This window comes from Monodelphis domestica, chromosome 7 (genome assembly GCF_027887165.1).
Source record: "Monodelphis domestica isolate mMonDom1 chromosome 7, mMonDom1.pri, whole genome shotgun sequence".
Taxonomy (NCBI): domain Eukaryota; kingdom Metazoa; phylum Chordata; class Mammalia; order Didelphimorphia; family Didelphidae; genus Monodelphis; species Monodelphis domestica.
The window spans coordinates 216133551-216147622 of record NC_077233.1 but is presented as its reverse complement, the minus strand read 5'-3'; the positions used below and the strand labels follow the sequence as shown (position 1 = coordinate 216147622).

General features: G+C 39.8%; 1 protein-coding gene across 10 annotated transcripts in view; it reads right to left on the bottom strand.

Moving 5' to 3' along the window:
- The window catches only part of IQCE (IQ motif containing E), a 92303-nt gene that overhangs the window by 78042 nt on the left and 189 nt on the right, over positions 1-14072 (bottom strand). For 6 of the 10 annotated variants that reach the window (XM_007498396.3, XM_007498395.3, XM_007498405.3 and 3 more), the window contains exon 1: positions 1918-2923. The exons of 3 other annotated variants lie outside the window; for them this stretch is intronic. In XM_007498396.3, coding sequence (XP_007498458.1) covers positions 1918-1953 — 36 coding nt within the window. In that variant the 5' untranslated portion in view covers positions 1954-2923. Of the gene's footprint in view, positions 1-1809; positions 1880-1917; positions 2924-14072 lie in introns of those variants that run through there. One more of the 10 variants, XM_016423928.2, reaches the window with a different exon arrangement.

Below are 14072 nucleotides of genomic sequence, written 5' to 3'. Positions count from 1 at the left end.
ATTCTAAATCACTGAAGTAGAACACTCAAGTGACAGTGACATGAAGGGTACAACCTTTCCTGTATATAGCCAAGCGGGTATAGAGAAAGGAAGGAAAAAGAGAGTAGGTCATGGAAGCTGAAACGATTGAGGAATTGGGAAGTTGGAGTGTTTATATAAAGGAGCCAAGAACTGAATTTCTTGAGGAAAAGAGGAAGAATGATATGGGAGTTGATTGCTGATAGCCTCTAGGTTCTATATTGAGTAATATATTTGGAGAGAGGGAATTCCAGTATTACCTCATCCTGTCCTCCAAATACCCTACACTCCAGTCAGACTACTTCTTGAACTATCTTCCCCTATTGTATTCCTCCTGATCTTTTTAGGCCAATTCAAATGAAGCCTTTACATTTGGGGCCTCTGAGACTGCTTTTCTTAAATTTCTCTAAAGTCTTTACTATGTATTAAAGTTGTCTATTTAAGAAGAAAGAGATATTGTCTCCTTTAAATGCTATAGTGCTATCCACTCTAGTGTTAGAAAGTTTAGGATTTAAACTAATAAGTATTTAGTAAATATTTTTAAATGTCACCAATAAATATTCATGGAATGCCTAGTGAATGCAATCTTTAACCTCAAGGACATTAGACTCTAGTTGGGAAGTAAAAGAAAATATAAAAAGAGAACAATATAATGCAGTATTAAATGGAATAGACTATAAGAGGTAATGTGGTACAGTGAGAACAGAGTTTGGGCTTCAACAGCCTTGTTTTGAACTCTATGGCTTCAACAGCCTTGTTTTGAACTCTATCTAGGCTTTGACCCTTTACCAGTTGCTATGATCTTAGGCAAATTACTTAACCTCGCAGGGTCCCATCTGCCATCTCTACAAAATTAAAGGATTGGGCTAAGGTCAAAATGAAAGGATCTGGCCACTTGATTTCTCAGTTCCAATCCCAGCTTTACCATTTATTTTCTTGGAGAAGTCACTTACTGCTAACTCCCAATTTACTCATCTGTAAAGTAAAGATTAGGAGGTTGGCTTGTAAAACCCTCAAGGTCCCTTCTAACTCTTAAATCCTTTTATTCCCCCATAACTTCAGAGGAAAAACATATCAAATGAAACCTGTTTTACCCTCATTCAGTTTGCTTATATTCTATGGAAGAGACCCACTTAAGTATGTTTACAAAATAAACACAAGGGGAATCAAAGAAGGCCTCAAAAGAAAGAAGACTATGTCTTGGGCAAGGAACAGCAAGAAAACTATACTGAAGAGAGCTCTGGGAAGAATGATTTATGATAAGGCTGGAGTAGATTGAAGTCAAGTTGTAAAGGGTTTTAAGGCAGCTGGGTGGCACAATGGATGGAGTACCAAAGTTGGATTCTAGAAAATCTAAAAAATCAAATCCTGCTTCAATCATCTTCCTGCTGTGTGACCATGGGCAAAATCATTTTAACTGCTCCCAGCCTGTTTGCCCACATGTAATGGGTATATGATATAGCAATTACTTCCTTTGCCCGGACCAAATGAAATAACAGATAAAAACATTACGGAAAAAAGCATTTCTCAAAAGTTTGAGTCTTTTCAAGCTTTCATTGTTGAGCTTTGATAACTTACACCCGCACTAAGACTTTTGGGACATGCTGTCCCTGCACATTAACTGTCAAACAAAGAAGTCTAGAACCGAAAAGGTCCTCCAAAGGCTATCCCAGCCCCGTCCCCTTCATTGTACAGAGAAGAAACCTAGGAAAAGTAGTTAAGAGAACCATGGGGGTAAGCATCAAAAATACAATTTGAACCCAGGTCCTCTGACGGCCCCACGCTACGCACCCAAGCCCCTCAGGGGCGACCTGACGCCTCACATCACGGAGACGGAGGGTGGCAGTTGAACTTGAAGAGGGGAGGTCCCCACGGGGTGGGCCCACTTCCTTCCCTTACCGCTTCCGAGCCCAGCTCAGAGACTTCCTGTAACATAGTAGCGGCCGGGTGGGGGGCCTCTGGGAGCCGGGCAGAGCAGGCTCCCCACTAGGAGACACAACTAGTCACGGACTCAACATGTCCCAGCTCCTCACGCCCGCCATGCCCCCCTCCCCCCACCCCCCCGCCGCCGCCGCCGCCGCCGCCTCCGCCGCCACCGCTATAGCCGCCACCACCGCCTGCCAAGCCAGTTGCAGGAAAAAGAGAATGCTCCTGGGCTGGCCCCAGCACTTCCGGGGAACCATTTCCATGGCACCATTTCCATGGCAACGGCGTCGGGTTACCCAATGGAGCTCCGACGGGCCCGCCTCCGATGACCCCAGAAGTAAAGAGTAACTATGAACGTTCCCAAAGGGAAGCCGTAGGGTTTCCTGGGAAAAAGAGCCGGATGGAGGCGGGGTAGAGGAGCCGAGTCCACTGCGAGTGCGCCTCTGAGTTACCAGTCTTGAACTGGAAGAGGAAATAGTCCTGGAAGAAATGTCCTCTTAAGGGAACTTAACTGGCCAGTGACTTGGATTCTGGGGTATGGGGATGAGAGAGAAGGGGAAAAGTATGGGGCTTGATAGATGTATTAGGTATGCGTGATAGAGTGATAGATGTAGATAGAACTACGTTATATATGTATTTCTAATAAATGTTGTTTTACATATCGTACTATATGACAATACAAATAGTTTGTTACATTTATGTTTTGAATATTTAAGAATAAGAATATTTAAGATATATTCAACATAACATTTTATATATTTTGAATATTTAAGTATTCTATGTTAACAACAATGTTATATTTATGCCAAAAAAAAGACCCAATATCATTGTTGACCTTATGGTCGTTTACGTACTACATAGCAATGCCTGGCACATAATGGGCACCAATGTTTGTCGATTGCCTGACTTACTTAAGCCAAGAGTTTCAACCAGATCAGAACAAGAGCTTCAATAAAGAAGCAGAATAAAAAAAAATCAAGAAAATTATCAGTCTTTTTGAATATCTATATATGTATATATTAAATGTATATATCAACTGTAAAAGACAATAGGAACATTTTTTAACATCTATAGAAAAGGGGCTACTAGGTAGGTAAGTAGGGAGCCAGGCCTAGAGTCCAGAGGTCTGAGGTTCAAATGTGGTCTCATATTCTTCCTAGTAGTGTGATCCTGGGTAAATCATATAACCTCAATTGCTTAATTTGCCACTTCTCTACCTTGGAATTGATACCAAGTCTAAGTCAGAAGATAAGGGTTTTTAAATAATAATAAAATAAAATCTATATAAAATAACTACAAAATACACAAATACTTAGGAGTAAGCCTACCAACACACACATAAGTTTTCTAAAAATCCAACTACAAAGCACTCTTTACAGAAGCAAAGGAAGACTTTAATAATGAAGAGATATTCATTGATCATGGGTAGGTTGAACTAATATTTAACAATCTAAATTAATTTACAGACTAACCCAATAAATCTTATTACTAAAGGACTACTTTATGGAACTGGGGAAAGTAAATTAAAGAAACAAGTAAAAAAATATAATGGAAATTGCAAAAATGCTAAAATGAATTGTAGTACAAAATAGCAAAACAATTTGGTAATATTTAAAGTGGAAAAATAGATCAAGGGAATAGACTAGCTAAACAAAATGTAAAACAGATAAAAACAGAAGCATAATATTCAGTCAACCCCACACAAACTACTAGAGAAAGACTCTTCTGAGAGAACTGGGAAAACTGGAAAGCAATTTGGCAGAAAATAGGTTTAAGACCAAAACTTGTACTATATAATACACAATAAGTACCTAATGGATATGGGACCATAGGAAAAAAGGAAACATCACAATAAACCTAGATAACTGAGTACCTTTCAGATCTATAAATTTTAACAAGGGTGAAATTTTCCAACCATATCATAAAACACTAAAAAAATTTTATTACATTAAAAAACTTTTGCATGACCAAAATCAATAGTTAGAAAACAAACTATAGATTGGAAACCCATAGGTATAGATGTGAAGAGTGAAGTTCAGCATAACTAAAAGAACATTATATACAGAATGACAACAATTATGGAAATGAAAACAACCCAAATGAACTGTTCAACTCAACCTAAATGCAAAGATGAATGTTGATTCCAAAGTCAGATCATGAAACTCCTTCCTGTTAATAGACAAGGAAGGCTGCCAAATTTGGAAGGTGAATGTATACGTTTTGCAGTATTGGTTGATTTTACTTGACTTTTTCTTTATTGTAAGAAAGGTTAGGGAACAGAGAATATTATGAAACATAATACTAACAAATGGCAATGAAACTTTTTTTTTTAAACCCTTACCTTCCATCTTGGAGTCAATACTGTATATTGGCTCCAAGGCAGAAGAGTGGTAAGGGCTAGGCAATGGGGGTCAAGTGACTTGCCCAGGGTCACACAGCTGGGAAGTGTCTGAGGCCAGATTTGAACCTAGGACCTCACGTCTCTAGGCCTAGCTCTCAATCCACTGACCTACCCAGCTGCCCCCAGCAATGAAACTTTTAAAAAATAAAGTAAAATGAGGGTATTTTAATGAATTGCATTACTTCCTTGCTTAGAGATTCCTTATACCTACTGAATAAAATACAGATACTGGTATACAAGGCCAGCTAACATCTACCTCCATCTGACATCCCAATTGTAAACCTCAAATTTCCTTAGACTTATAATTGTTGAAAATTTCACCATTGGGATATTTCATACTTGGAAAATTTCTTACTGATAGTCTATTGGAATGGGAACTCCATTGGCATGGGAGGTTCCTTCTCTTCCCTTCTTAAGATTACTTTAGGACAGAAACCCTTTGCTGAACAATGGAAAGGACTTTGACCTATGCTTGAGCATAGAACAGGAATTTCTTTCAGTCTTGATTGATTTTAGAATTGATACAATGGAGATACTCCACCCTATTCAGTCCTAATAGGATTGAGTAAGGGCTGCAGCCTAGATCAAAATTTAATTATTCCAATCTCTACCATACTCAAGTTAACAGGATTTAGAAAGGGCTGGAACAAAGGAGTAAAGATTTAATCATTTGAAAAATAGGACCTTCAACAGACATGTGCAAAAGCCAGAAACCTCTGGGCGGTCCTGGGTTAAGCGAGAGCCTCCATTGACAGGGAAATTGATGAAGAGTGATTGGTAGATGTGAGGACTGAGGGGAGGCAACTTGGATGGTGTCCTTAAAGATAGGAGGGTCTGGAGACTCGGGAGAGAGGATTGAGTTTTGGTCGGTGTGGTTCCTGGGCTCTGAGGAAGCTTGCTCTGAAGGAAGCTGAAGGTGGGGTCCTCTGAGACTGTTTCTCCATTTTGGACACGTGAGTGAAAGGGACTGATCTCTTTTCTTTGCCCCAGCTATCTAAGGGCTTGGGCCTTTTGGCCCAGCCTAAACAGAAGGGGTATTTAAGCCCTATTCCCTTCTCTCCCCTTTCTCTCTATATATATCTCAAATTCCTTTCTTGCTCCTATTGTAATTAAACTCCAAAAAAAGGCTGACGGCTGACTTGAGTTTTTCATTTAGGAATTACATAGCTGATTCCTTGGCGACCTTAAATTAATATATATCAGTCTTTTAAAGTGATTCCCTTGTAACACAGTTTTACTACCCCCTATATCTATTTATTGTGTTCCATACAAACTTAGCATTACTATCTGTCTTATCCAATCCTCTCTTGTCTTCACACATTTGTATATATGGTGACCTACGCCTGGAACAAACTATCCTTCCCAAACTGAATTCTGCCTCTTCAAGGCTTTTCTTTTCTTTCTTCATTACGGTTTTCTCCCCCAGAAGAGTTGCATTAATTTCTATCTTCACTAACAGAGCATTAAATATTCCCATCTTTCTACAACTTCTTTCAGCATTGACTATTCCAATCCTTTGTCATTTTTGCTAGTTTGAGTCGAAACTCCAATTGTTTTGATTTGTATTTCTGTTTTAATCATGTTTTTTATCATGATGTCCCTCTGGACTCACTCTTGCAACCCCAACTTGAACTGACAGATTAGGTTTCCAGAAAGCAATATTTATTACTCCCTTCAAGATTATAGGGGTCATCTTTGAGGTTGTAGCTTCTAAAGCTGTTTTCTCATAAGCCCCCATCTTGTGTGCTAACCCTAATATAGAATCAACCAGTTGACATCAATTAGCTTTTTTAAAAGGGATCTTACTGGGAACAAACAGAAAGAATAATACTTATAAAATAATCCTTATAAACTTTGAGACCCCTTCTTTCTTTGAACACACAAACAAGGTCTCTGGGAAGAATGGGCAAGCTTTAAAAAGTACCATGTTAGTAACATGTAGATAGGTCAAATTTTGGCACTGGGAATTTTCTCCTTTCTTGGAATTCCCACCAAGTTTGCTTTTCAATGTTAATGTCACTTATGAATGAATTGCTCCCTTGCTTCACTAAGCTGGTTGGTTGAAGGCCTGCTATCTCAGTGTCTCTCTCAATACACTGCTGAGCTGGATCAAACAGATTACTTTTTTAGGCTTGGTTCTTCACTGGAGAGTGGACTACTGCTGCTTCCAGTTCCAGTGATTTCTGCTACTAGCTCTAGTGGTGGTTTAGATTTCAGATAGTTTGTCTGCCCTTTTAGAATTTCCAAGGTCAAACCCTGATTAACTACATTTCCAGACACTCATTCACCAATGATCAGAAGGGTAAACACAAAAAAGACAAAAAGAAACAGAGGCACCATGCATTCACAGACACATGATGTTCTGGTGGGAGATAGAACCTGTTTCTTAACCCCTACCTAGCTGAGATGAACTGAGTTTTGGCCTAGAGGTTCTGAAATTAATTAGTAAACCTCACAGAGCACTATCCCCTCCATTACTCAGAGCCAGAAGTAGACTCACCAAGGCCCCATTTGTTGACCTGAAACAAGGCAGTCACATGTTCCACATAGCTCAAACAGAAGAGGCAAATATATAAGTGCTCCTAGGATTGGACCCTTATTGACTAGCCTTATCATTCAGTCTCCCCATTATATACTCGTGATTTGGAACATTCAGATAATTGTTGATAATTTGCAATTCTTTTAAAAATTGATGATTTATATCCTTTGACCATTTATTTATTGGGGAATGTCTTGTAATATGTATTTTCGTTATTGCCTATAAATATGGGATATCAGCCTTTTATGAAAATTATTTGATAACAGATTTTTCTCAGTTTCTTCTCCATTTGCATTCATTTTGTTCATGCAAAAGTTTTCAATTTCATGTAACTGATATTATCTGCTTTATGTATTTTTGTTGCCTTTGTGCTTTGTTTGGGTAAGAATTTATCCTCTAGCTATAGTTTTAATCTACTTGAGCATATACTTACCAAAACAAACCTAGCAGCTATATGAACATAATTATAAAACATTTCACACAATTAAAGTCAGACCTAAACAATTGGAAAAATATTAATTGCTCAGGGATAGACTGAGCTAATATATAATAAAAATGATGATCCTACCTAAATTAATTTACCTATTCAGTGCCTTGCCAATCAAACTACCCAAAAATTATTTCCTAGAAATAGAAAAAATAATAACAAAATTCATCTAGATGAACAAAAGGTCAAGAATATCAAGGGAATTAATGAGAAAAAAAAAGGGGGGGGGGAAGCCTTGCTGTACCAGATCCCTAACTATCCTATAAAGCAGTAATCATCAAAACAATCTGGTACTGGCCTTTCTTTGAATAGGTGATTTGAATAGCAAACTCAAGATGGATGAGGCCAGCATTGAAGGTGATCTTGGGAACTCCACAGGGCTAGAGGTACTGGGACTCATAGGTTTAGAAATTACTAGTAGCAAGAATTGCTTGGACATTGGAGGGGATGACCATTGACAAGAAGACTGACCCAAGACTGATCTTATTACCAGCAAACAAAATGGTTGTTTTGGACAGTGCCAAAAAGAAATGTAAACTAGTGATCCTATAGGTTGAGATTTTAGTATTAGCCTCCCAGTTAATTATAAAATGACTAAAATTTGTTACTGAATTCTGTTAATATGTACTTGTGATATTTTATTTTAAGCATTTCTTGTATATAGAGGAAAAATAGCCTATCCCATACCTAGGTCATATAAATTGAGGAATCTTTAATTCCTCCTTTTGGCATGATGTAGATACAATTCATAACATGAGATATAAGTAAATCATCCCTAGGCAGTTGAGCATGTGAGTTTGAGAAAAGGGGGCCCACCCCCTGTCATTAGAAGAAGGATTCCCCAGAACTAAACTGAATCCAAACCATAGGTCTGGCTATGGAACAGGAAGTGGTACAATACTCAAGGCCTCTGTGAGCCAAGCACTTCCTCAATTGTTTAAAATATTTCATAAACTAAAAAAGCTTTATGCAAAAGTCAGCTAACATTACCATTAAGCAACAAAGAACACCAAGTAAAAGTGATCACCGAGGTTGGAGAACCAGGAGCAGTGACAAAAACATAGGACAGAGTAGTCAGGAGAAGGATGTGGTCAACAATGTCAAAGGTTGTTGGAACATCAATGAGCTTTCCTTTGAATGGTGGTTGGCTATGACAATGGAGTAATTCTACCACCTAGTGGCTGTTTTCTATGGTATTAATAATTTAAGTTTAGGTTTTCTTGAATTTGCTGAGCACTTGCTGTTAAATCCAACAATTCTATAACCATTGTTATCTTCTAAAAGCAAGGTATCCCATTAGGTATTAAGGATGAAAACACAGAAACAAGATAGTCTCCATCTTCAAAAAGCTTTCATTCTACTTCAGATAGAGCAGAGGAGAATAGATTTAGAGTTGGAAAGAAATTATTTAATTCCTCATTTTGTGTGAGGAAACTGAGAACCCAGAAAAGTTTACTGATTAGTTCAAAGGTCACTCAGATTACTAAGGATTCAGGATTTGAACTAAGTTCTTGGGCTTCAATTTCCATAGCCTCTCCAGTATAACAATTTGCTTTTTATAAAATATGGAGAAGATGTTGACTGGCATTTGTTGAAGGATTTTTCCTCACCATTGAAATCACAGGTCCAATCCTATTCTTTTCAAGGTTTACAAAACATTTTTAAAAAATACTTTGCTTTTCACACCCCAGAGGTAAATAACTTTAATGTATGAATATCTTTATAGATTATATAAGGTTATGAAAATTAAATGTGGTTTTACTAGAAATTCTTAGTCATATACTTGTCTCCTCAGTAGAAGATGAAATGGATAGTGTCATGGAGGTAATGAACATGAACTTGGACTTATGGAGAAGGTGGAGGATAGAAAGACCTGGTGTCCTGTGAACCATGGGATCATGAAGAGTCAGACATGCATGAACACCTGAATAAGAAGTCTCCTCAAATCATATTTCAAAATGATCTCCTATTTAGTCCAAGTCGATACATTTCTATTAAATTATGAAGGCAAAGCTGTAAGCAGACTTAAACCCATTCAACTACTGGGTTGAAAAAAAATTTTGGTTAGTTCTTCAAAGGGATTTTTTTCCCAAACAAATATTGGTCTTAATGAATAGTTCTGATAATTCCACAGCTGCAGCCTAATAGCTATGAGACAAAAGACTTCATAAGATTCAAACTATGAAGCAATGAATAAAATGTCAACACAGAAATCTAGAAGTCCCCAGTTTATTTAGTTTGAGGGTAGAAACCCCAAGTTTTGATCTTGTCACAGGAGAGGTTTCCCCCTGAGGGAAGGTCCCACTTCACTAGACAATAACTGGGGACTTCTAGATTTCCATGTTGACAAAAAGTACTTTCTTTTTTTTAAACCCTTACCTTCTGCTAATACCATTCTACTGTTCTAAGACAGAAGAGCTGTAAGGGATAGGTAATAGGAGTTAAGTGACTTGCCCAGGGTCACACAGCTAGGAAGTATCTAAGGGCAGATTTGAACCCAGGACCTTCCATCTCTGGGCCTAGCTCTCAATCCACTGAGCTACATACACAGCTGCCACCAAAAGTACTTTCTTTATAAGAGATTAGGGAGAAAAAACATGAAAGCATTATTATACTTATTTTACAGGTGGGAAAACTGAAACTGTGAGGCTAAATGGATTCCTTATGATTAGATAGGTGACTGGATCTAGATTCTGATTCAGATCTACTGACTACAAAACTAAGACATCTGTGCTTTGCTCTGTGCTATTTAATATTTTTATTAATGTCTTTGACAAAGGCATAAATGCTCATTAAATTTGCAACTGACAACAAATGAAGAGGAATATCTAATATATTAGATGGCAGAGTCAGGATCCCAAAGGATTTTGGCAGGCTAGAGCATTAGGCTAAATCTAATAAGATGTAATTCATTAGGGATAAATGTAAATTTGTTGACAAAAAGTCAGTGATAGAAGAGGTTAGATAGATAGTAGTTCTGAGAAAGATTTGGGAGCTTTAATGGATTCCAAGCTCATTAGGAGTTTTCAGTGTGTTTTGGCAGCCAGAAAAGCTAATAGGGATCTAAAGTTGCATCGAGAGGCATGCTTTTGTTGACTTGGGAAAAAACAACAGAACTATTAAATAGTCAGAAAAATCACTCTTTAATCAAGGAAAAGGGGTTCAGTGTGATAGTAGGCCTCTACACAGAGCTGCGCACTAACAACTACACAAAGTCTGAGGGTTGAACTCTGGATGCTCTGGGAGAGCCAATTGGGCTAGATTGACAACTCCCAGGAGCTATTAAAGTTAGGAAGTTTAAACACCTTTCTAGGTGAGGATGAGAGGGATAGTTGATTGACTTTACAATGGTAAGAGAGGAAAATGAGAAGTTCCAGACAGGAATAGCAGTGAGGGGCTGATGCTTTACAATAGACACAAAAGGGAAAGACCCAGCCAAGAGCCGCGTCACCTTGGTAAAGAACTTGGGCCTAATGGAAGAAACCATTGGAACAAAAGAGATACTTAACATCTAATGGGATTAACTATTCCCACCCAAACTACTTTAAGGTCTATTGTTAGTCTGAGACCAGTGAAGTAGGATTTTCCCTCAGGAAGGAACTCTCATGGGACAAGGTCAAACCTTTAAGCTAAGTAAACTGGGGATCATGATATCTTTCTAGGCTACAAGTTTGGGGTTTCTAGATTCCATGTTGACAATTTTAACAAGCTTATTTTATGAAACCCCAAATTTGCCCTTGTCCCTAGGGAACGTGCCTTCAAGAAGCCCTAAGATTGACTGTGGTCCCAAACTGAACATTAAGCACCCACAGAGCGCCCAGGATAGGAGTGGCTAATGTAGTTAAACCTTAAATACCCTTTTTGTTTTCTTAGTTTCTCTTATTGTTTTTAGGCTACTTCCAGGTATCCTAGCTTCAGGCTATACAACTTTTCCCAAGCCTATCAGTAACCAATCAGTAATCCTTTTCATATATTACCTAAGGTATAAATATAACCCCATATGCCTGAATTCTTCAGAAATTCCCATTCTTGGTCCCCCCACCCCTTCCCAAACGCAGCATTCAAAGAATCTCAGAGCTGGATGGCTTTGTGTGGTGTGTCTTTATGACCCTGTGTAGTGGCCATAAGAGCATTGTCTCCCTTGTTCTGATTACATGTTCTTTTGTTACTGCTTTGGTGGTTCTGCAATTTTTCAGATTGATAGTTTCTAGGGATGGAGAAGGTGATCATTATATCTAGTCCTCTCTTCCCTAGTCAGACGTTATCTGCATTCAGTGTCAAACACTATGGTTTTAAGAAAGTCATTAAAGTTGGGAGAGTGACTGTCTCTAGCCAGAGGACTTGCATTCTCATCCCACTCTGTCACTTACTAGTTTTTTGTGGCTTTGGGTGTCTCAGATTTCCTCATCTATAAAATGAGGGAGTTGAACTAGATGGCCTTTAAGTTGCAAATTTCTTCCAGCTATAAATCTATAATCTCATGCGAATCAGTTGGAGGACCTCATGTTTAGCTTGGAACAGAAATGACTAGAAGTGGGAGAGGACGGAGAGAATTCATAGCTATTGTTCAATTCTTAGAAGGGCTGCCCTGGGTGAAAGGCATGAAGTATAACTTAGTGAAAGAGAGATCAGATTTGTCCCATTTTGCCCCAGAGGTCAGAATGCTAGGAAGTTTCAAAGAGGTCAATTTAGGCTTGAAGTGAGGAGGAATTTCCCAACAATAGGGACTTTCCTCAAGTGAACTCCCCTACCCCAGGCGATGGGCTCCCCGTTCGTGGAGGTCTTTCAGCAAGATCAGTGATACCCGTTACACCTTTCTGGTGTAGGATGGACCAGATGGCCTCGTAACTCTCAAAATTCTGTAAATCTGTGCTTTCGGGCTCAGCCCTCTTGCCACTACACCACAAAAAAACCCGACTCAATCGCCCATTTTTATTTCAGTTATAACTGAGTAGAATTCTCCGGTCTCGAATGCACACTACAGCTTTAAATCTTATGACCCTTGAACTTTGTCCCATTCTGCCCCTTCACAATCTGAGGATTCGGTTAGACACGTGCTTTCCTTGACAGACAAAGCACCGCCCCATTTTAACGTAACCCCGCCCACTTCCTCAGTCGTAAGCCTCGCCTACTCCGCGCAACCTCGGTTTTCGCATCTACTATTAAGTGTACAAATGGGGGAGCTCAATGAAATGTCTCTCTTTTTTGCGTATCATTTTGCAAAGATCTGGACTGAATCAGTTAGGCAAGAAATATAGGAGAACTTCTTCCCCGGAATATTCCAAAAAAACCTTGGTACTTTCGTCGAGAGCGAGGTTTCTTTCTGCCCCGTCCCCCCCCACGCTGCTTTCGGCGGTGGTCTGAACTGGAGGCTCGTGGGCGAGGCGGGGCGAGGCGGCGCAGAACGGAGCGGAGTGTAACGGAGCGGGTGAGGGTCTTGGGGGTAGGTTCCACTCTCCATTTGGCCAGGTAGTTCCTTCTCGGTTTCCACCCTGGACCCCTCACCTTCCTGGGAGCAGCGGGGACAGGAGGACTTGGCCGCGGGCTGTTTGTCTGGGGCCTCAGCCCTGCCCAGGATGGGGGGGAGGGCGAGGGCGAGGGCGAGGGGGAAGGCGGGCTCCCAACCCCAAAAGGGTTGAGGAAGCGGACGGAGGATCCGGGATTGGGAACGGCTCGACCTGAGGGTGGCTTTGGCCTCCTCCTTTTGGGCCCAGGGAGCTTTCCCACTACCTTCCAAAGCCACCCCGTGCTTGGGAGATTTCCCCCCCAGACTAAAGGTCTCCCCCCCCTCTTCTTTTTCCCAATTCAGAGATATCTTTAAGCTCTTCGTGGATCTCGTGCTTGGAGGCAAAAGGGCCGTACATGCCTCAAACAGTAATGAGTCCCTGACCCTTTCATACACTTGACCCTGATACAGACCACACAAATATCCCCTGGAAACAGGGGCACCTATACTGACATCCATAAAACAACTTCTGATTCTTAACACTGAGGATAGTTCAGAGGGCATCAGTTACCTTCCCTTAACTTCCCTGAGCTTCAGTTATCTTTAAAAAGAAGGGTTTGGACTAGATGGCCTTGTGAGTTTCCTTCCAGCCCTGGCTCCACATCTATGACCCTGTGAAACTTATAGCTTGAAATCAGCTTATTCTTTTCTCTCCTTCCTTCCACCTCCTTCCTCCGAGGGGAAAAAACAAACAATCCGGAAAAAAGCAAAAACAAAACAAAACAAAACCCAACAACCCTGGAGTTAAAGGAAAGACTACAAGGACAGAATTAATTATAATCTTATCTCCCTCTTCACCGAGTTGGCCCATAACCTATTTTCTTGATCACAGTGTGGGACCAAGATTTTGTATGATCCTGAGAAATTACCTGTTTAGGATTTCAAACAAGCCAACGTTTATTTGGGAGCTTACTGTGTGCTAGGCCCTCAGTACACAGTATACAAATACCAAAACTAGCCAGTCCCTGTCCTTGAGGAGCTGTTTTTCTGTTCTTGTATTAATGTCTGGCTCATACCCAATCTGGCCGTTGCATTTACAAATTACTTGAAGAAATAAGAGATGAGGTATTTCTAGCCAAGTACACCAAAACCTATAACTTGAAGGGGACTACCAAATGCTGGTTTCTGCTGTGGCTGTACTTTGCCTTGAATATTGGGTCTAAGTGTTTTTTTTTTCTTTTTCTTCACATTTCAT